General features: G+C 43.8%; 2 protein-coding genes across 8 annotated transcripts; both read left to right on the top strand.

Annotated features, from left to right (window-relative positions):
- The first annotated feature begins 3,423 nt into the window (after nt 1–3,423).
- On the top strand, nt 3,424–13,205 carry LOC109903582 (ATPase family AAA domain-containing protein 2). Of its 7 annotated transcripts, XR_004202846.1 has the most exons (23): nt 3,424–3,716; nt 4,008–4,025; nt 4,164–4,256; nt 4,862–4,970; nt 5,108–5,223; nt 5,525–5,699; nt 5,938–6,026; nt 6,140–6,299; nt 6,434–6,524; nt 6,729–7,043; nt 7,262–7,379; nt 7,512–7,698; nt 7,963–8,148; nt 8,352–8,487; nt 8,604–8,800; nt 9,121–9,280; nt 9,606–9,728; nt 10,164–10,204; nt 10,354–10,494; nt 10,978–11,476; nt 12,081–12,205; nt 12,390–12,518; nt 12,722–13,205. XR_004202846.1 is itself a non-coding variant. In XM_031788602.1 (21 exons), the coding sequence occupies exons 1-21, from the start codon at nt 3,574–3,576 to the stop codon at nt 12,752–12,754; spliced, it is 2,844 nt and encodes a 947-aa protein (XP_031644462.1). In that variant the 5' UTR covers nt 3,424–3,573; the 3' UTR covers nt 12,755–13,205. The 7 variants fall into 7 exon arrangements, 1 of the variants encoding a protein (XP_031644462.1); XR_004202842.1 differs by lacking the exon at nt 10,164–10,204 and having other exon boundaries at nt 10,978–11,731; XR_004202843.1 differs by lacking the exon at nt 10,164–10,204.
- A 717-nt stretch (nt 13,206–13,922) lies between these two features.
- On the top strand, nt 13,923–21,291 carry LOC109903581 (zinc fingers and homeoboxes protein 1-like). The gene is made up of 3 exons (XM_020500374.2): nt 13,923–14,282; nt 14,886–17,679; nt 17,912–21,291. Exon 2 carries the CDS (start codon nt 15,020–15,022, stop codon nt 17,663–17,665), a length of 2,646 nt encoding a protein of 881 aa, XP_020355963.1. The 5' UTR covers nt 13,923–14,282; nt 14,886–15,019; the 3' UTR covers nt 17,666–17,679; nt 17,912–21,291.
- The last annotated feature ends 245 nt before the right edge of the window (nt 21,292–21,536 follow it).

Below are 21,536 nucleotides of genomic sequence, written 5' to 3' on the forward strand. Positions count from 1 at the left end.
TCAAGTTGTTTGGATGGTCTTTGGGTGGTGGACCATTCTTGATAAATGCAGGAAACTGTTGAGTGTGAAAACCCCAGCAACGTTGCAGTTCTTGACAAACCATTGTGCCTAATACCTACTACCATACCTTGTTCAAAGGCACTTACATTTTTTATCTTTGCCATTCACCCTCTGAATGGCACACATACACAATCCTTGTCACATTTGTCTCAAGGGCTTAAAAACCCTTCTTTAACCTGTCTCCTTCCTTTCATCTACACGGATTTTAAGTGGATTTAACAAGATTGAACTTTTCCAGCTGGATTCACCTAGTCAGTCTATGTCATGGAAAGAGCAGGTGTTCTTAATGTTTTGTATATTCAGTGAACATTCATTTGAATTTCACCAAATTAACCTTGAGATATGGGAAATAAGACTAGTGGAAGGAAATTACCAATAATACCCTTTGAGATTGAAGTCTCACTGAGATATGTGCCATTGTGTCATGCAGGCCACTGATGAAAGGAAATGGCAATACCATACCAGTTGTATCTATGAAGTTGTTTGAATTTCAGAGGATCTCTTCTAAAGCCCAGCGGAAGAAGACTACTGATTGTCCAACTGTAAAAGCAGTTTCCAAACAAGAAACGGAAGGTCTGTTTCTATTGTAGTTTAGGTCAAAGTCATGTTTGACCATAACATGAATTCATTAACTTTTGATCCAATACCTATTTCCAGAGTACTCTGGTGACGATGGTGAGGAGGATGATGAGGACCACGGAGATTAGGAGCATGATGAAGACGACAATAACAGCAAGCGCTATGAACCTCGACAGAAAAAAGCAGTGCTTCGCTACCAGGCCCCTCTGGATGGTTATTACTCTTTGCTGAACTAGTCTTCTGAAAACTTTTCTCCGTCATTTACTTAACTATTCATCTCAATTAATGAGCATAGCAGGGTCGTTCCACCAATTCCTTTTGAGAAGTTGGTCCAAAAAAACAATTAACTTTATTTAATCTAATTGAAACATTCTGTCATAAAGAGCAGTTCATAAAACTAGTTCATAAAAAAAACATGTTTCCCCATCTCAAGAGGTCAAATGAAAAGATTACTATCATAAGTGCCAAATATGGTAGCAGGGTTGACCGTAAAGGGTTGACGATTTCCTCTTAACTCATCCATAAATCCCCCTTTTTCACCCCAAAAAATGAAATTAAAACATTTCTAGCCTATCTATCTATGGGTAACAGGCTTGACGTGTTTTCCATCACAAAACACCAGCAAATGGTCCAAAAGAGTAGGACAAGCTTTTACACTAGGGTTTGACTATTCAATGTTCAATATCTTTCAAAAATATGTTTTAAGGAATTGTTTCACATAACAGGTTTGACCTTAAAATGAGGGAAAGATGTCAATTAATCACATTAAATAGATAATAATCTTCAGAAATGACTTTGTCAAAGCAACAAAATAACTGGGCTGTCCAATTATGGTGAAAACTTGGAGGAATTCTGGGGTTGAGTTAGTTAAAATCTGCAGAGGGTGCACGGAGGGACATGCTGAGTTTGGGCACTTTAGCAAGTCTTTATATAAATAATCAGATTAAATTCTCCATGTGGTCTTTATTGAAGGGCACTTAATTTAATATTACAGGCTTTTAATATTCAATATTGGTGCACAATTTCTACTTAAAATATCAAAAGGCACCCATTTCGTGGAAGAATGTCGCAGTGCTGATTGGGATCAGGTCCCCAGTCCATGTTATTCATGATGATCTCGTATATAATAATAATAAGAGTCTACCGCACACCCAAAACCAATAGGTAAAAGGTGCTGGAGGCAAAATATGAAACTGGAAAAACAGGAAAAAGTCTATGCACACCTCAAGTCAGATGCAAATGTATTTTAATAGTAGGTAAGCCTTCGATCAGTCGACCTTCATCAGAGCATAGCTCCACAAAATATTCTGATCTAAAAAGCAAAACATTCCCCCCCCCCACCTTTATTTAACCAGGTTCTCATTTACAACTGCAACCTGGCCAAGATAAAGCAAAGCAGTGTGACACAGACAACAACACAGTTACACATGGAGTAAACAATAAACAAGCCAATAACACAATAAACAAGTCAATGACACAGTAGGAAAAAAAATAAAGTCTATATACAGTGTGTGCAAAAGGCATGAGGAGGTAGGCTATAAATAGGCCATATGAGCGAATTATTACAATTTAGCAGATTAACACTGGAGTGATAAATGAGCAGATGATGATGTGCAAGTAGAGATACTGGTGTGCAAAAGAGCAGAAAAGTAAATCAAATAAAAACAGTATGGGGAAGAGGTAGGTAGATTGGGTGGACTAATTACAGATGGACTATGTACAGCTGCAGCGATCGGTTAGCTGCTCAGATAGCTGATTTTTAAAGTTAGTGAGGGAAATAAAAGTCTCCAACTTCAACGATTTTTGTAATTCGTTCCAGTCACTGGCAGCAGAGAACTGGAAGGAAAGGCGGCCAAATGAGGTGTTGGCTAAAGGAAAGATCAGTGAGATATACCTGCTGGAACGTGTGCTACGGGTGGGTGTTGTTATCATGAACTGAGATAAGGAGGAGCTTTACCTAGCATAGACTTATAGATGACCTGGAGTCAGTGGGTCTGGCGATGAATATGTAGCGAGTGCCAGCCGACTAGAGCATAGCGGTCGCAGTGGTGGGTGGCATAAGATGATTTGGTAACAAAATGAATGGTACTGTGATAGACTGCATCCAGTTTGCTGAGTATAGTATTGGAAGCTATTTTGTAGATGACATCACCGAAGTTGAGGATCGGTAGGATAGTCAGTTTTACTAGGGTAAGTTTGGCGGCGTGAGTGGAGGCTTTGTCGCGAAATAGAAAACCGATTGTAGATTTGATTTTGAATTGGAGATGTTTAATATGAGTCTAGAATGAGAGTTTACAGTCTAGGTATTTGTAGTTGTCCACATATTCTAGGTCGGAACCGTCCAGGGTGGTGATGCTAGTCGGGCGGGCGGGTGCGGGCAGCGAACGGTTGAAAAGCATGCATTTGGTTTTACTAGCGTTTAAGAGCAGTTGGAGGCCACGGAAGGAGTGTTGTATGGCATTGAAGCTCGTTTGGAGGTTAGTTAGCACAGTGTCCAAGGAAGGGCCAGAAGTATACAGAATGGTGTCGTCTGCGTAGAGGTGTATCAGGGAATCGACCTCAGCAAGAGCGAGAATTGAACCCTGTGGTACCACCATAGAGACTGCCAGAGGTCCGGACAATGTGCCCTCCGATTTGACACACTGAACTCTGTCTGCAAAGTAGTTGGTGAACAAGGCGAGGCAGTCATTAGAAAAACCAAGGCTGTTGAGTCTGCCGATAAGAATACGGTGATTGACAGAGTCGAAAGCCTTGGCCAGTTCGATGAAGACGGCTGCACAGTACTGTCTTTTATCGATGGCGGTTATGATATCGTTTAGTACCTTGAGCGTGGCTGAGGTGCACCCGTGGCCGGCTCGGAAAACTGATCCTAGATCAGCACTCCCACTCTGAAATGAATGACTAGTGGCCAAGATCAGTGCTTATCATGATGTTATGCCTCTCACTGTTTCATCTGTAGAATCCAGGAAGCAGCCGCCCATGTTTTTTGACCGCCAGGCATCTTCCACTAGAGAGAGCTACCGCATCAGTGCCTCAGTGCCCAGGAGTGTCGACACCACCAGCAGAAGGAGTGGCAGGTCCATCCCACAGTACTGTACTTCACAGTACTGGCACTTTACCAATAGTCTTAGCCCGTACATTGGTTTCATAGTGTCCAGATATTTGTTTTGACCCCCCCCAAAAAAATCTTTGTTTTGACCAAAATATGTTGTAGGGTCCATTTAATGCTGTGTTTCATGGGTTGGGTCCTTACAAATGGTTATGGTTTTATATATGATTATGGGCTATTATTTTAGGGTCTTGTCAATATATATTACTTTTCATTGTGATGGTTCATATTTTTCTTTTTTCGCTGTTTCAAACAACAGGATTGGGTCCATAGGCAGGTGAGTCTTTGGCACAATTTAAACAACGTAAGTCTCTCATTTGTTATTGGGGACTGACAACTTTGGGAGAGAGCAGTACAGTAAAGCAGTGAAGTTTTTTCCTTTCTCTGTCTCCTTATGGTTTGCTTTGACCCACAGGAGAAAGCATGCTTGGCACACCTACAAAGCCAGCTCCTCTGATGAGGAAGACTCCTCTGATGAGGAAGACACAGAGCAAGAAGCCAAGAACAGGTCAGTGAACATGTCATCATGAGCAAGGAATTTGACACACTTCAACAGTTTGACTTGTCCCTATAATGATAACATGTTTAATTTAGTTCACAGTTGAAATCTACCCTAGAAAGTAGTACTAAAGAAAGGAGAAAACTATGTTTTGTTACATATTACTTGATTGTTTTTTATATTTGTTTACCGATCATCTGTTATTTACCATGGCATATTATCTTGGACACGATTGAATCATATTTAAAGGATAATGAACATGGGTGAGCAGAGCAATGATTCCCCATTCCTGAATGTTTTTGAACTGTGTCTATGACATCATGAGTGGTGGTGATCGATGATGTAATAATAATAGACGAAGGTTCCATCTTGGTTATTCTGGTGATATCTCCTTGGTGAGCTTCATTGGGTGCCAGACATTTTGTAGTGAACACATGATGTTGCTCAAGAGTTTCTCTGTATGAGACTGACACCACGAACAGAACATAATTATTTGGATTTTAAAGCTAAATCTGTCCAATATTTCACACCAGTGGAATCCAGTGTGGTTTTGAGCTTCTGGTCAGAATAAGCTTGCCAAAACCACAATCTCTTTCATTTGGAATCCCTCTCAGGTGTCTGCCGCTGAATTTGCGCAAAGAGGACATTTGGAGAATCCATAAGGACAGAATGAAGATGGGTGCGAGTCTTGCGGATGTCGACCCCATGGCGATTGACCAGTCGGTGAGCTCTAAACATCACAATTAAATTATTTGAAGCCGTTTTAATCTCAAAAGTTGGTTTGCCTACATTATATGATCTTTAAGTTATCAGACTGCATCTCCTATGTAAAGATCCAACCCCCTCTCTTCCCTCCAAAGGTGTGCTTTGACACTGTTGGCGGTCTGACAAGCCACATTTCTGCTCTGAAAGAGATGGTAGTCTTCCCTCTGCTCTATCCAGAGGTGTTTGAGAAGTTCAGGATCCAGCCCCCAAGGTGAGAAATTGTTTTAGGGTTGCATAGCTAACATATTTTGTCGGGTAACTTGCAGTTATTTTGACTATTGATTTATATTGCCTTTGGGGTAGCTTACCATAATGACATTGTGAGGAATTAGCCTACAACAGGATGAGGAACTTACTTGGGTGAGCAACTAGAATGGATCCTGTCAATGGACTGAAGCCCCACCCCACCCTAACTCTAATCACAGCCTCATTCACTCTTCATTTCATTGGCTCTTGGATCCTTTGAGTCCTTTGCAAGGATCCATTCAAAGAAAAATCCCTGTCTGTTGCAGGGGCTGCCTGTTCTATGGTCCCCCTGGTACGGGGAAGACCCTGGTGGCCAGAGCGCTGGCCAACGAGTGCAGCCAGGGGGAGAGGAAGGTGGCCTTTTTCATGAGGAAGGGGGCCGACTGCTTGAGCAAGTGGGTGGGAGAGTCGGAACGCCAGCTCAGGCTGCTCTTTGACCAGGTACAGTACAGTCCCTCATACAGCACACTAAAGATCATTAATATAGTTATCACTGGTGCATTCAGTCTTAGTAAGACCATTGAGTCTAGTATTTGCCTATCAGCATTTCCTGCTCAAGTCACTCACTATTGGTCTCTTGTTGTGAAATGGGTGGCTGGCTATACTGTGTTTGACGGTCATGTCTATTATATAGGGACATACTTGCATTGATAGGATGACTCATTATTTGTACCCACAGGCCTACCAGATGCGGCCAGCCATTATCTTCTTTGACGAAATCGATGGGTTGGCTCCGGTTCGCTCCAGTCGTCAAGACCAGATCCACAGGTGAGACATTTCAGCCACTCTCATTTCTCACTCCACTGATTACAGAGACTTACCATTGATTGTGTCTGCATACTAAACATTGTATACTCCCAACTCGTGGTTCCTTCCTGCAGTTCCATCGTGTCCACCCTGCTGGCACTAATGGATGGCCTGGATAGCCGAGGAGAGGTGGTGGTGATCGGCGCCACCAACCGACTGGACTCCATCGACCCCGCCCTCAGACGCCCTGGACGCTTCGACAGGGAGTTCCTCTTTGGCCTCCCTGATCGCGAGGTAAGATTAATTTGAGTTAATATGTGTGCGTGCAAAACTCAAATGTCCATCCAAATCTTCCTTTGACTTGAGAGGCCTACATGCAGTTACTTTTTATTCGTGCACTTATCTTTCATTTCTGTCGACAACTTCAGTCCCGGAAAGATATCCTAAAGATTCACACCAGACAGTGGAATCCTACACCGTCCGATCCTTTCCTGGAAGAGTTGGCTGATAAATGTGTCGGTAGGTGATTTAATGTATATCAAATCAACTCTAGCGTTGGGCAAGTCAAGAATGTACAATAATTGTAAGAACAAAAATATGTTGTTTTGTTGTCTCATAATATTCAGACAGATCACCACAATTCATCTATCGATTTAACACAGTTCCACAGTCAATCTGACACATGCCACATATTAACCACAACCTTCCCCCTATGCACCCCAGGCTACTGCGGCGCCGACATCAAGGCGGTGTGTGCCGAAGCGGCCCTGTGCGCGCTGCGCCGGCGCTACCCCCAGATCTACGGCACGTCCCAGAAGCTCCTGCTGGACGTGGGCTCCATCAACATCAACAGCCGGGACTTTGTGGCCGCCATGAGGAAGATGGTGCCAGCCTCCCAGAGGGCTGTGTCGTCCCCTGCCAAGGCCCTGACCCCTGTAGTTACACCCCTGCTGGGCCCCGCCCTCACCAACGTGCTGGACGCAGTGCAGAAGCTCTTCCCCCACGCCGAACAGGGCCTCAAGAGGAAGAGGGATGCAGGTGGGTCGGGTTAAGTTTTGTCTGAGAACTAAGTCACGGCCATTGTTATCTGGTCCCAGATTGATTTGTGCTGTCTTGCCGAATCCTATGGTCAATGTCATGCCAATGTTGGCTATACAACACAAACAGATGTGGGACCAAGCTAGGTCACTATTAGAGAGGATCATTGATTAAGTTCAGTTGTTGCAATTACTTGATCAAGTCTTTCCTTTGATCAGATCTGACAGACAGCATTCTGGAGGATGAAATCATGTACAGTGGGGACGAGGGCCCCTCGTCCAATAATTCCATCACCAAACACACCACCACCAAAGGGAGCTTCCTCCATTTTGCCAGGTAAGATGTAGCCTACCTGTAATTTGTAGATACGTTCTGCCTTGAAAGAAACACCCTATTCTCATTGTTTCCATTCATAATCACATCCTTGAGTCTCCATTCATTTCACCTCTCCGCTCGCCTCTGTTTCAGGAGTGCGATCTGCCACCCCACCACCTACCGGCCCAGGCTGCTGCTGGCTGGGCGTCCCGGGGCGGGTCAGAGCTCCCACCTGGCCCCCGCCGTGCTCCATGCCCTGGAGAAGTTCCCCGTCTACACCCTGGACATGGCTGTGCTGTTTGGAGTCAGCTGTACATCACCCGAGGAGGCCTGTGCACAGGTACTGGCTGGAACTAATGTAGCCTTTAGAAGTTAAATGTTAAAATGCACACCGACTTGCTACACTCGTTTGTGGTGCAGAGAATTATAGCCCCAGAGTTGACTTCATTGTAGAAAGGCTAACTCCATCAAGCAAATAATTACTCAGTCAAATGCAGCGAGATGTCGGTGCAGTGCTGATAGTTTCAATCCCGACCTAAGTGCTAGGTTGGAAAGTGATACACAGTCATTGACCTCTTAGCCCCTCTCGCCCTGCCTGCCCCAGGTGTTCTGCGAGGCCAAGCGGACCTCCCCCAGCATAATGTACATCCCCCACATCCAGCAGTGGTGGGACACGGTGGGCTCGGCCCTCAAGGCCACCTTCCTCAGCCTGCTGCAAGACATCCCCTCCTTCTCCCCCATCATGCTGCTGGCCACCAGCAACGTGGCTCACCGCGACCTGGCTGATGAGGTAGGTCATATCTGGGCTTCTCCCGCCATGCATTACAATAAGTACTGTAGAGAAGTGATCTCTGGACCTTACTGGGCTACTCAACCCATGAGTAGATTCGTAACCACATTCTTTTTTTTTTTACACTTCAGTAAATACTCTTTGTAGAGGTGAAGACCCTAAATAGTCACTGAGGTAACTATTCTACACTTTGTCTCTCTCAGATCCAGACTCTGTTCCGGATGGAGTACGGAGAGGTGCACTCTATCCAAATTCCCACCCAGCAGGAGAGAAGGAAGTTCTTTGAGAATCTCATCCTTAGCCAGACTGCCAAGGCACCTGCGTCCAAGAAGAAAGCCTGTACCTACTAGATATTTATGCCTTTTGATAATCACTTGGTATAATTGCTGTTTGTGTCCCATCTCCATTTTAACCCTCCTTCTTACCCCCCTCTTCCTCCCCCTCCCCTGACTCAGTGATGCATGCCATGGAGGTGCTCCCCCTTGCCCCCCCTCCTCTCCCCAGGCAGATGAGTGAGAGGGAGCGTCTGCGTCTGGAGGAGCAGGAGGAGGACACACTCAGGGAGCTGAGGCTGTTCCTGCGCAACGTCACCGAGCGCCTCTCCCAGGACAAACGCTTCAAGGCCTTCACTAAGCCTGTGGACATCGAAGAGGTAGGGAGAAAACACTGGGGGAAAAAGAGAGGAACAAGGAAGGAAAGAGGTGTTTTTGTGGTGTTGTAGTCCAGGGTGCTAGTCAAGATTACTCTAATGGAAGCTAAATGTTGACTGACCCAAACGTAGTCAATACTTAACTAGCAAGTCTGAATACAAGTACATGCATTCTAAGTGAGCTCTGGCCCCTTAGGGGAATGCACGGTTGTCACCTCAGATTTCTGTAGCTTCGCTCCTTTACCGACGCTCTCATCCGAAACAACCAGAGTGGTATTGTGTCCCCCCCATCTTATCAATGGTTTGTCTTCTTCTCTCGAAAGGTTCCTGACTATATTAAGGTGATCAGGCATCCCATGGACCTCTCCACTGTACTGTCCAAGGTCGACCTCCACAAGTACGTGACCGTCAGGGAGTTTGTCAACGACGTGGACCTGATATGGAAGAACGCCCTGGAGTACAACCCTGACAGCGACCCATCTGGTATACCTACAACCGTCTCCACCTCACTAAACCGAGTGCTGTTGTCGTTATTATTATTATTATTATTATATTATAACTGACATGTAATTCTAGCCTGGTTCCAGATCTGTTTGCGCTGTCTTGCCAACAACCATATGAGTTAGCAGGACATAACAAACAGATCTGGGACCAGGCTAATCTTACTCCAATATTATTTTTGTTCGTTATCTCTCTGAAGATATCTTTGTCCGTTCTCATTGTTCTGCTGCAGTTAGTTGGTCCCATGGATGACGAGGCCCCCTACTGTGTACCTCTGTCATCAATGTCTCTCTCTTTGTGTTTCCAGATCGTCAGATTCGTCACCGGGCTTGTGCCCTGAAGGACACGACCCACGCCATCATCCGCGATGAACTAGACGAGGACTTTAACAGAACCTGTGAGCAGATCAGAGAGTCGCGCAACAAGAGAGGTAACTGCTGCTGCTTATAACGTTGACATATTGCTGTGATTTGAACGCTGAAGTAGTGACCTAGCCTACATGATAAAACCTCTCGGTAACACTTTATTTGGATAGTCTGTAGTCCATCTGTAGATGCTCTGCAGTCAGTAACATTTCAACTAACTATGTACTAACCCTAGCCCTAACCTAACCCTAAACTTAACCCTAACCTTAATCCTTACTCTAAATCTAACCGTACCTTAGCAAGCAGTTGCTTATCAACAGATAGTTTGTTGATAGTATGGCCATCTGTAGAGCATCTACAGATGGATATCCGGACTATCCAAATAAAGTGCGCGCAACCTGTCTCCAGTTGTTGTCTCTCTTGCCGTGTTGTGTGTTTTGTCATATATATATATATATATATATATATAATTATTTTTATCTCAACCCCCGTCCCCACAGGAGGCATTTTTGCACAACAAAAACAAAAACAATAAAATCATGTGAGTTCAGCTAGCTATTGTATTAGTTTCAGTGTCTCGTGTTGGCTTCTTTAACTATTTGTCCAATGATTAGATGAACCCTCTTATTTTCCTTAAAACATCTTTGTTTTCATTGACAATGCTAACAACATGTTTATGTCTACTAACAGGGTGCACGTCCTCAAAGTTTGTCCCCTCCTACTACCAGACTTTGCCCAGAGAGGAAGGATTTGCCGAATCCAAGAGGCTAGGCGGTAACACTGGCAAAGACGCCAGCACCCCGTTCACTGCCAACACCCCACGGCCCGCACGTAAGTCTCACCACTCTACTCCTTAACTGTTTATTGGTAGGTTATTTGTTACAGAGCAGAGGAGCATCCAGTGGAAATGATGGTAGACACTGGTCAACCACCAAGGGACAGCACTCAGGATTTAGCTTTTTACTGCTTGATTTGCAGTACATAAGCAGTTATTATTATCAGTGTTTAAACGTTTAAGGGCAAAAAACGAATACCTCCCAGATGTGTTACGAGTGATAGAAAGTGGAAGTGCCAAGGATCAGGACAGGAACAGAAGTAAGTGTAGCCACAGTGAAAGAGGAGGATTCTTTCCAGTTGAGTGAACCAGTCAAAAGACAAGACCAGAGTTAGAAAACCACGATGGCAGGCAAGAGCGGAAATTGAGAGCCAGGGAGGAGAGGAAGATGATATTCATTGATATAGAGAAGTCTCTGTCTGTCTGTCCCGTTCTCTATCATGTTAAAGGACCTTCTCTTCTCTATTTAACTTTCCTAGCCTCTCCTCTAGCCCGTAAAAAGAAACCACCCAAAACACGACGCGAAAGCAAATGGCGCTTCGGCATCATAAAGAAGAAGAAAAAAGAAACCTACTTCTTCCTTTTCTTCGAACAAGGAGATCACAAACTCAGGGGCGGAAGAAGCGGATGTGAGTGATGGCATAGAGGAGGGCGAAGAGAAACAAGCTAAGGCTTTGGAGACTATTCTAGAGAACGGCTGTGGAGACTCCCCTATGGAGTGTACCTCAGAGAAGACCACTAAGCCTGCTGAGGATGTGGAAGAGGCCTGTGTTGCAGAGCAGCCCACCACCACTCCCATCCCCAATGGAGACTGGCAACAGCGAGCTCCAGACCCCACAGACGACTCACACCAGCCAGGCCTCACACAGGTCCAATCTGGGATCCAAGCCAGTCCAGTGGTGGCAGTCAATGGAGTCAACCGCCAGCCCTCCAGTGGAACATGGCCCAAGTCCAGTCAACAACACCCCTACAAAGGAGGTAGATCAGGGGGAGAAACATACCACAAAGACCAAAGAGCCTGTAAGGTTGGAGGATGACTGGGACATAGGTCTGTATTAGGGTCCCAGACCCGGGCAGCAAGCAAGCTACTTCTTCTGGCCTCAGGGAACAGCTCATTCAGTTTCACTGACCTATGGCCTCTTGGGCTCCAGCTGTTGCGGAGCTCTAACTCAACACAGCACATCAGTTAAAGGGATACATCCATCGCTGCACTGATTTAAATACTCTGTAAGAGTGAGTTCCTTTGGTTGTAAATGTGTTCACCACAGCATGAGGGCCAATGAACACATGCAAAAAGGTTGACTTTGTTGTAGAAAATCAAACTACATGAATAGTGCAAATGCTTGTAATTGTGTCTTCTGTGCCTTAGTTCTAGAATAGGAAACCATGCCCCCCTACTTACTGCTTGAGATCCAATGTTACTGGGTAGAAACCTCATTTGCATGTTATGAGATATGCATATCAACACCAATAGCCCATTGTGTTAGCATTAGCCTGTTCAGCCAGCACTGATTAAAGGGACTTGAGCTTATCAGCTCCCCATCACACCCTCCTGATTGCTTCCTGTGTTTCCTTCCAACAGTGAGGCGTGTGACCCGTGCCACCAGGACTCTGGTGCAGCAGCAGCAGTTGATCGACGTGGACAAGGCCCTGGAGATCCTGACCCAGAAGACCCCTCAGCTGGTCGTGGACCACGACAAACTCAAGGTAACCTCCTGAACAGTTTTTATTTTTTTTAGAAGGTTAAGCCATGCTTCTTTTACAATGTAGTTCTATCAGAAGTACACCCAGAAAATTGGAGACCAGAAATATGGTCATGGCAAGTCATAGCCAAACACTTATTCATTCATCCTATATTCATACATTGATTTGTGTATCATTTATTGTCCAGGAATTGCTCAAAAGAGTTGTGTCCAAGACTGAGGGCTATGAGGTGCATCAGCTGGAGAAGCTGTATGCTCTGTTGTGTCAGAGCATCTACAGACACCGCCAGAACTTTGATAAGACAGAGCTCTTACAGGTATGTGGCTTACAACTTCTCCGTCTTTTACGTCGCTTGTTGTAGGAAATATATTGAGTATGGAAACAAACCATTCCCTACATTGAAATGTGTGCATAATTAATTAACTGGTGTATGTGCATGTGAGTCACTTGAATGACTTAAAATCCTGATAAGTGATTTATACTTTGACATACATTTTAATTTCCTTCCACTCATTTTAGGAAATGAAGAGAGAAATCGACAACTTTTCCTAACTTCTTCACTTGATGTTTTCCTATTTTCCTATATTGTAATAAAATGATGCATTTCAAGATTTTCAGTTTTTATTTTATTTTACCTATTACAATGAGCCTAATCATGCATTACATTGGTCAGAAATGTGGTTACCATAATTTATAGTATTTCAGAGGCACAGACTTGAGTCAGAATTGACTTGAGACGTGTATATTTTTCTTACTTGTGACTAACTCCAACACAGTGTGTATTTTTACGTATGCATTTGAAATATGTCTGAAATCACAGTCACACAGTATGTGCGCATATGCACAGGTTCACTTCACGCTCTTACAGGGTGGGAGCCATGGGACCAAAACAGTGGAGAAGGGAGTCGATTTCTGCAACAACTATGCGGTTTACTTTCTGCATCTATGTCATATCACTGAGTCTACCTTTTTAATTGCATATTATTAAAGTATTTGTATCTTTTGTATGACTTTTTGATTTCTTTATGGGGTAATTTTATCCTCCTTTTCCAACATTTCACATCAACATTATTATGGGCCTTTAGGATATTTGAGAAGGGGTTAGTTCTTCTTAAGATTATCTACATAATGAGCCTCACGTAGCCGACAATACCTGCTTTATGATGTACTATAAACCCAGGCAGGATTAGACAGATGGGTATACAGATAAGATTTAGTTGGGTCCCAGCCCATGTGGGGGTGGAGGGGAACGAGGGAGTTGATGTACTGGCTAAATAAGCACTTAGTAGTTGGGATGTTGTAGTTTCAATGAGCAAGGCAGAGGGCAAAAAGCCTGATATGGACAGTGATGGTGCAGAGATGGCAGTGGAATAGAGCTACTAAGGGCAGAGGAAAGTTGGTGAGGGGAGGATAGGCTATTTTTACAAGATTAAGGGTGGGACACAGCTGGTTGAAATAAGACTTTAAATGTGATAGGAAAGCATTCAACAGGAATGTGTGATTACTGCCAGGAAACAGAGGCCGTGGAACATGTATTGCTACATTGTGGGCAGTATGAGGGAGAATTAGATACAGGACATTCATTTAAAGAGTATATTGAGTAGAACGTCATTAGATATGGTATCAAATATTTTATCTTATTTAAAAGCAACAAGGCTGGCCCACACTCCAGTACAGTAGATGGCGTTAATGCACCATAACGTTGAATGCCAACCGCCGATAAACACCACCGAAGAAGAGGAAGAAGGAAATAAAAAAATTACTATCGTTAGATTCGATGAGCAGTCGGTGTCTACATCTAGGCCGGTTTAAATGCATGAACAAACCAAACAAGGTGATGTTTTGTAGGCAAAGGGAAAGGGAGTGAAAAACCAACCGAATCTCGGCGCGTTCACTATTCTGCTCTGCGTCTATGATAACAACAGATGGACTCGTTGCTCCTGTGGGCCACTGCCGGAGTCGACAGTGCATTTGTTGGGGAGGGAACGACTGGGCAAAGGCGGAAGACGGCGCATCAGCAGTCAGATTGGAAGCTAACTGGTTGTTGCAAGATGCTTGTAAGCGACAGTTCTCTACACGGGTAGGTAATAAAATGAACACCACGTGAAGGTAGTTTTACACACGTAATAGTTCAAATGTATAAGATTTGACTATCATTTCCCACTTTTTGCTAAATACTCCCATCCCCCCCCAAAACAGAAAAATACGTACACTCGTGACCGGCACAAGTGACAGATGAATATTATTTGCAGTGTGACTGACTGACAAGTTGGTTAACAAACTGGTAGTTAGCAGACTAATGATACGATACAGAAGCATTAGTAATACTACATCGATTTAGGAATAAAATGTCTTGTCCTGCAGTTTTCTCAAATCATTTTGCTTTGGGCCAGAATGCATATAAACAGCCACTTATTAATGGTGTTTCTGTGGAGCGCTTGCGCTATTTGAAGACTTCAATTGTGAGAGTTTTTAGTATTGGCAGTGGAAACAATGTAGCGACTTTCAAATGTATTCGTGAAATGAAACTTTCTATACATGTCCCACCACACCTACAACAATCTGTTAAAGGACACTGCAGTAGAGGCCCCCCTCTTAAATATTCTAGTAGATAGAAAAATTCAAGGTCTAAACATGAATGCCTATCAATTATGTGCATATAATATGGATCTCTCTCTTGCAGGATTTAAGGATAAGTCAACTTTGACGTTTGAACTCCTGAAGTAACCTGCATGGATCGACAAGGGCTAAACTAAAATTTTGATTAAAAAAAAATATATATATTTATATATTCAACACAAGCACAGTTAAGACACAATGGCGAGCAGAAGAAAATCAACAACGCCTTGCATGTTCCCCCCCGTTGAAATGGTGGATTCAGACCCTGACATGGAGGTCGTTACAGAGGGAGATGAACAGACTGACGAGGGGGCAGCTAACTGTCCTGTGGAAAACTCAACTGAAAGCAACCCAAGTGAGGAAGACACACAGGCCATGGACCACTTCATTAAAACTATGGACTCGAGTACAGCAGAAGGAGGTTATGAGTGCAAGTACTGCAGCTTTCAGACATCACAGCTCAATATGTTTACCTTGCATGTGGACACTGAGCACCCAAATATAGTTCTAAACTCATCTTATGTGTGTGTTGAGTGTGACTTTCACACCAAGAGGTATGATGCATTGTTGGAGCATAATGCACGCCACCACCCTGGAGAAGACAATTTCACCAGGACCATGGTGAAGAGCAACAATCAAACCATCTTTGAGCAGAGAGTCAATGACTTGACCTTTGATGGCAGTTTTGTTGAGGAGGATGAGGACACATCCTGTAAGGGTATTGCCCTAAGCAAGACACCAATCATGAAGCTCAAGAGTAGGGCTGAGGCCAAGAAGTTTACAGGGTCACACAAAATGGCAGATAACAGTGTCATTAAAGTGGAGAGTGATGGGGAAGAAGAGAGAGAGGAGGTGCCCCCCCCTTCTGTCACCCCCACTGTAGTGGCTGTGTCAACCCCTCTGACCATTCAACCTATTCAGCAAAGCATAATGGTCAACAGCCCAAATGTGCTCCAAATAAAGACCACCAACTCCACCACAATGCTCCCTCCAGGGACATTGGCTCAAGTTCTGTCTGCCTTGCAGAATCAGCAGACCTCCCAGACCCAGCTCCTCATCCCGGTCAGTAGTATCCCCACATACAATGGGGCCATGGACAATAATGTCCTGCTGGTCAGTGCCTATAATAGGTTCCCTTACCCATCTGTGTCAGAGATCATGGGTCTAGCAGTACAAACCAAGTTCACAGAGGAGCAGATAAAGGTGTGGTTCTCTGCCCAGCGGCTGAAGCACGGTGTGAGCTGGACCCCAGAGGAGGTGGAGGAGGCCAGGAGGAAGAAGTTCAATGGCTCAGTGCAGGCGGTGTCACAGACCATCACTGTCATCCCAGCCAATTTTGCTACGGCAGCCAATGGCCTGCAGTCAATCTTTCAGACTTGTCAGATTGTAGGGCAACCAGGGATGGTTTTGACTCAGGTAGGGGGTGGCAACGCTGTCCCTGTGGCCTCACCCATCACGTTAGCTGTTGCTGGGGTCCCCAACCCCAGAACCAGTGTCAGTAAGGTGCCAGAACCCTCGACCTCTGAGACCGCTTCTCCACTCAGTACCGATTCCCAGGGAGCGCGACCCAAAAAATCCAAGGAGCAGCTAGCAGAGCTGAAGGCCAGTTACCTAAGGAGACAGTTTGCCACTGAGGCAGAGATCTCTCAGCTGATGAAGGTCACTAACCTCACCAAAAGAGCAATAAAGAAGTGGTTCAGTGACACACGTTACAACCAACGCAACTCAAAGGACCACCAAGGCGTTGCCTTAAATGACATTTCAGTCAACACCAACAGTAACGACGCCAGCAGCAGCACAGCCATTGTGATCGACTCCAGTGACGAAGCCAGTGAATCCTCTCTCACAACCCAAGGGCCCATCTATGATCCACGAATCAAGTTCCGCCACGCCTTTCCTGACTTCACACCTCAGAAGTTCAAGGAAAAGACTCCGGAGCAGCTTCTGCTTTTGGAGGCCAGCTACCAGAAGTCTGACACGCCAGGCGATGAGGAGCTAAGTAGGTTGAGGATGGAGACTAAATTGACCAGGCGAGAGGTGGACGCCTGGTTCTCTGAGAGGAGAAAAATGCCACTGGACTCTGATGGCACAGAGGAGCTAGAGAGTGAAATGGTCAAAGTGCCTTCCTCTGGGCAAGAAGCTCGGACGCCATCCAGCGGCCGGAAGATAATGAAGAAAACCCCAGAGCAGCTCCACGTCCTGAAAAGCGCCTTTGTTCGTACCCAGTGGCCCTCTGCTGAAGAGTACGACAAGATGGCCAAGGAGAGCGGGTTACCCAGAACCTACATTGTCAACTGGTTTGGAGACACCCGTTATGCCTGCAAGAACAGTAACCTGAAGTGGTACTACTTGTATCAGAGTGGAAAGGTTAATGAGGCAATGAACGGAGGTGAACTTAAGAAGAAGCCACGGAAACGCTTTCGTGGTTGGTCCAGGAGAACGAGGCGGCCATACCCCTGCAAACAAACACCCCCTACCATCAAAGTCAAGACGGGTAAAGATATTTTAAAGGAGCACTACCTCAAGCATAAGGTCTTAAATGAGAAAGATTTGGATGAACTGGTGGCCAAGTCCAGTATGAGCTATGAGCAGGTGCGGGACTGGTTTGCGGAGATCAGCAGGAGGGAAGAGAAGGGCCTTGACCCTTTCAGTGAGGGTAAAGAGGAGACACACGGTGACAGTGAGGGAGAGATGGAAGTGAAAGAGAAAGGGGATGATGAAGAAAACGACATTGACAACAAAGATGATGAAAATAACAATGATGAAGATGAAACGAATGACAATGAAACCACGGAAGAGCCTCTATGTTTCAAGCAATCACAGTCAGAACCAGAAGATCAGTGATTTAAAAGGTCCAGGTGAGTGATGACAAGGATGTGTAGAATGAGTACATTTTCTAATTGTAAAGGCATTTGTTACTTGTGTGTCCTGAATTATTATTAAATGTTTAACATGTCAAGATCTTTCCTCTGAATTTAGCCTAATACAAATTGAATTACTTTTGACCTTGATTTCCTCTTTATACAGTCAGTGAGGAAATTTGCACACTAATCTCATGTTTTCTTAATTATGATGTTTTTGCTCCCACAGAATTCTCATTGTTTGCCTACAGAAGAGAAGAGATGGAAAACACAGGTGAAATGTACCAAGTGTTTTGGTGTTAAACTGCGTGGACCAACCAGGCACAAAGAAGCGAGAAGATGTATGATGCCAAATAATTTTAGCAAGGGATAATATACTGAACAAAAATATAAACGCAACATGTAAAGTGTTGGTCCCATGTTTCATGAGCGGAAATAAAATATCCCTGAAATTTTCCATATGCACAAATCATCAAATCAAATGTTTATAAAGCCCTTTTTAAATCAGCAGATGTTATAAAGTGCTTATACAGAAACCCAGCCTAAAACGCCAAACAGTAAGCAATGCAGATGTAGAAGCATGGTGGCTAGGAAAAACTCCCTAGAAAGGCAGGAACCTAGGAAGAAACCTAGAGAGGAACCAGGCTCTGAGGGGTGGCCAGTCCTCTTCTGGCTGTGCCCAGTCGAGATTATAAGAGTACATGGCCATTAAGGCCAGATCGTTCAAAAATATGTTCAAATGTTCATAGATGACCAGCAGGGTCAAATAATAATCACATTGTAGAGGGTGCAACAAGTCTGCACCTCAGGAGTAAATGTCAGTTGGCTTTTCATGGCTCGTTCAGAGGTCGCGACAGCAGGTGAGGGAGAGGATCGAAACAGCAGGTCTGGGACAAAGTAGCATGTCCGGTGAACAGGTCAGAGTTCCATAACCAGGGTTGAAACTGGATCAGCAACACGACCAGGTGGACTGTGGACAGCCAGGAGTCATCAGGCCAGGTAGTCCTGAGGCATGGTCCTAGGGCTCAGGTCCTCAGAGAGAGAGAGAGAGAGATGGGAGCATACTTAAGTTCACACAGGACACCAGATAAGACAGGAGAATTTTACCAGATACAAAATAGTGACCCTAGCCCCCCCCCCCCCCCCCCCCGGCACAGACTATTGCAGCATAGATACTGGAGGTTGAGACCAGGGGGTCGGGGGACACTGGGCCTGTCCGATGGCCCCGGACAGGGCCAACCAGCCAGGATATAACCCCACCCACTTTGCCAAAGCACAGCCCCACAACAATAGAGAGTTAAACAGACAACCAACTTACTGCCCTGAGACATTTCTGAGTATAGCGCACAAAGATCTCTTCCACCGCACAAGCCCGAGAGGGCGCAAAACTGGCTTACTTCTCTCAAATTTTGTGCAAATGTATTGACATCCCTGTTAGTCACCATTTCTCCTTTGCCAAGATAATCCATCATCTGATAGGTGTGGCATATCAAGAAGCTGATTAAACAGCATGATAATTACACAGGTGCACCTTGTGCTGGGGGAAAATAAAAGGGCACTAAAATGAGCAGTTTTGTCACACAACACAATGCCACAGATGTCTCAAATTTTGAGGGAGCATGCAATTGACATGCTGATTGCAATGTCCACCAGAGCTGTTGGCTGATAATTGAATGTTCATTTCTCGACCATAAGCCACCTCGTTTTAGAGAATTTGGCAGTACCGGCCTCACAACCACAGACCGCGTGTAACCACGCCAGCCCAGCACCTCCACATCTGGCTTCTTCACCTGCACGATCGTCTGAGACCAGCCACCCAGACAGTTGATGGAAACTGAGCAGTATTTCTGTCTGTAATAAAAACCTTTTCCCTTGTGGGGAAAAGTAATTCTGATTGGCTGGGCCTGGCTCCCCAGTGCGTGGGCCTGGCTCCCCAGTGGCTGGGCCTATGCCCTCCCAGGCCTACCCACTGCTGCCCAGTCATGTGAAATCCATAGATTAGGACCTAATGAATTTATTTCAATTGACTGATTTCCTTAAATGTACTGTAACTCAGTAAAAACATTGAAATTGTTGCCTGTTGGGTTTATATTTTTGTTCAGTATATATATATATATCTCTTACATTACCTTAGTTGAAAATACTATTTGGTTTTCTGGGATATTTTAGTAATATTTTACCTTGCTATCTTAACTAAATCCAAGACATTTCGATTTGGTAAATCCTCATTTTTTTCTTGTGGGTTATGTAATAACTTTTAAAATCGTAATAACGTTTTTAAATCGTGAAATTGTGTCCAGGTTGAATGGAATTTCAAAATGTTTTTTCTTTGATGTACTGACAAATGTTTGTTTTTTTAAATCTCACAGTTTTGTGAATATGACTTAAATCAGTGCCATCTGTTTTTGGATTATGTTTTAAATTGAATCAGTGGTTCTACAAAACTGTTTTTATATGTGTGCAAATAATTTGTTGGTCTTAAATGACAAAATATGGAGTAATCCAGGTTAATATTCTGCTCAGTTTTTTGGGGTGGGATTCTTTGTATGTTGGTTTTCCAAATGAAAAAAGGCATGTGTGCTGTCATTCAGGATTTAGTAAACATTACCTCAGTCTTTTAAGCTATGAGTGGAAGACAGTGACTTTGTTCAATTTAAATGGGTTTTAAAAATACACATGATACAGGTTCATTCACAGTTTGCTTGAGATGGCAGTTTTTTCTAAAGTAAGTAACTTTCAATGCATAGTTGTACTTTAAAAAAAAACGGGTTAAAATCTTTCAGGTGTACAATGACAACGATATAGGGTGAAGATACCACAAGCACTTGGTATGGTTCCTCTTTTAACGAGAGCCAATTTGACTTTAGTCAACCTTTTAACTTTTCTTCCTCTGCTTATCTTCCTCTTATCTTGTATGTCTATACTCAAATCTGGATGTACATGTTTTTATATGCAACTATGCATCAAAGAACAGTCAATGAGGGGATGGTGAATTATAAATTATTGTTTTGCTTCTCTGTTTTCAGTAATGACAAGGACCCTTATGAATTCTGCAATATGGTATAAGCCTGTTGGCATCTTTAATTGCTGTAATGTGATGATTAGTTGATTAGTATTATTAGTTAATTTATTTATTATATCTTACTTTAGTGAATACTTTGCCAAGAAAATGTATTTAGTTTCAGACCAGTGCTTTTGCAGGTAAGAAACAGATTTTCAGTAGTCATTGTCAAGCTATAGGAAAAGTGCAACTAACTCTGTTAGCCATTGAAATCAACCACAATACTAAATTTACCACATTTTACAGTTGGACAATACATTTGTTTGTGACATGCTTGTTATTAGAAGTGTGGAAATCCATTGCCAATGCAGAACACTGCCACCTGATTTTTGACTTCTGTGCAATTGTTGTTCTATCTTCTACAAACTCAACTTGAGTCATGATGCATTTGTGTTCAACATTGTATCATAACTGACATGCCATTTCAGAAGTCTTTTAATAGACATTACGCAGCAAAAAAAATACTTGTCTGAGGGAAATATGATTTAATGTCATTATTTGAACCTTACATCATTAAATGGCAATATTTGTCAATCCAGTTGTATTTATACCACCTGATAAGTTTATTAAGAATTTGCCATGCTGAGGTAGGTTTAATAAGAATAAGCCATGCTGAGGTAGGTTTATTAAGAATAAGCCATGCAGAGGTAAGTTTAATAAGAATAAGCCATGCTGAGGTAGGTTTATTAAGAATACGCCATGCTGAGGTAGGTTTAATAAGAATAAGCCATGCTGAGTTAGGTTTATTAAGAATAAGCCATGCTGAGTTAGGTTTATTAAGAATAAGCCATGC

The sequence above is a fragment of the Oncorhynchus kisutch genome, linkage group LG14 (genome assembly GCF_002021735.2).
Source record: "Oncorhynchus kisutch isolate 150728-3 linkage group LG14, Okis_V2, whole genome shotgun sequence".
Lineage (NCBI taxonomy): Eukaryota > Metazoa > Chordata > Actinopteri > Salmoniformes > Salmonidae > Oncorhynchus > Oncorhynchus kisutch.

Bases quoted from the DNA above. Each gene is read 5' to 3' on its own strand.
- LOC109903582 (XM_031788602.1), top strand. From the start codon at position 3,574: ATGCCTCTCACTGTTTCATCTGTAGAATCCAGGAAGCAGCCGCCCATG. The intron at 8,488-8,603 runs GTACCTACTAGA...CCCCTGACTCAG, and splicing joins TGCGTCCAAGAAGAAAGCCT to TGATGCATGCCATGGAGGTG. The intron at 12,206-12,389 runs GTAACCTCCTGA...TTTATTGTCCAG, and splicing joins TGGACCACGACAAACTCAAG to GAATTGCTCAAAAGAGTTGT.
- LOC109903581 (XM_020500374.2), top strand. From the start codon at position 15,020: ATGGCGAGCAGAAGAAAATCAACAACGCCTTGCATGTTCCCCCCCGTT.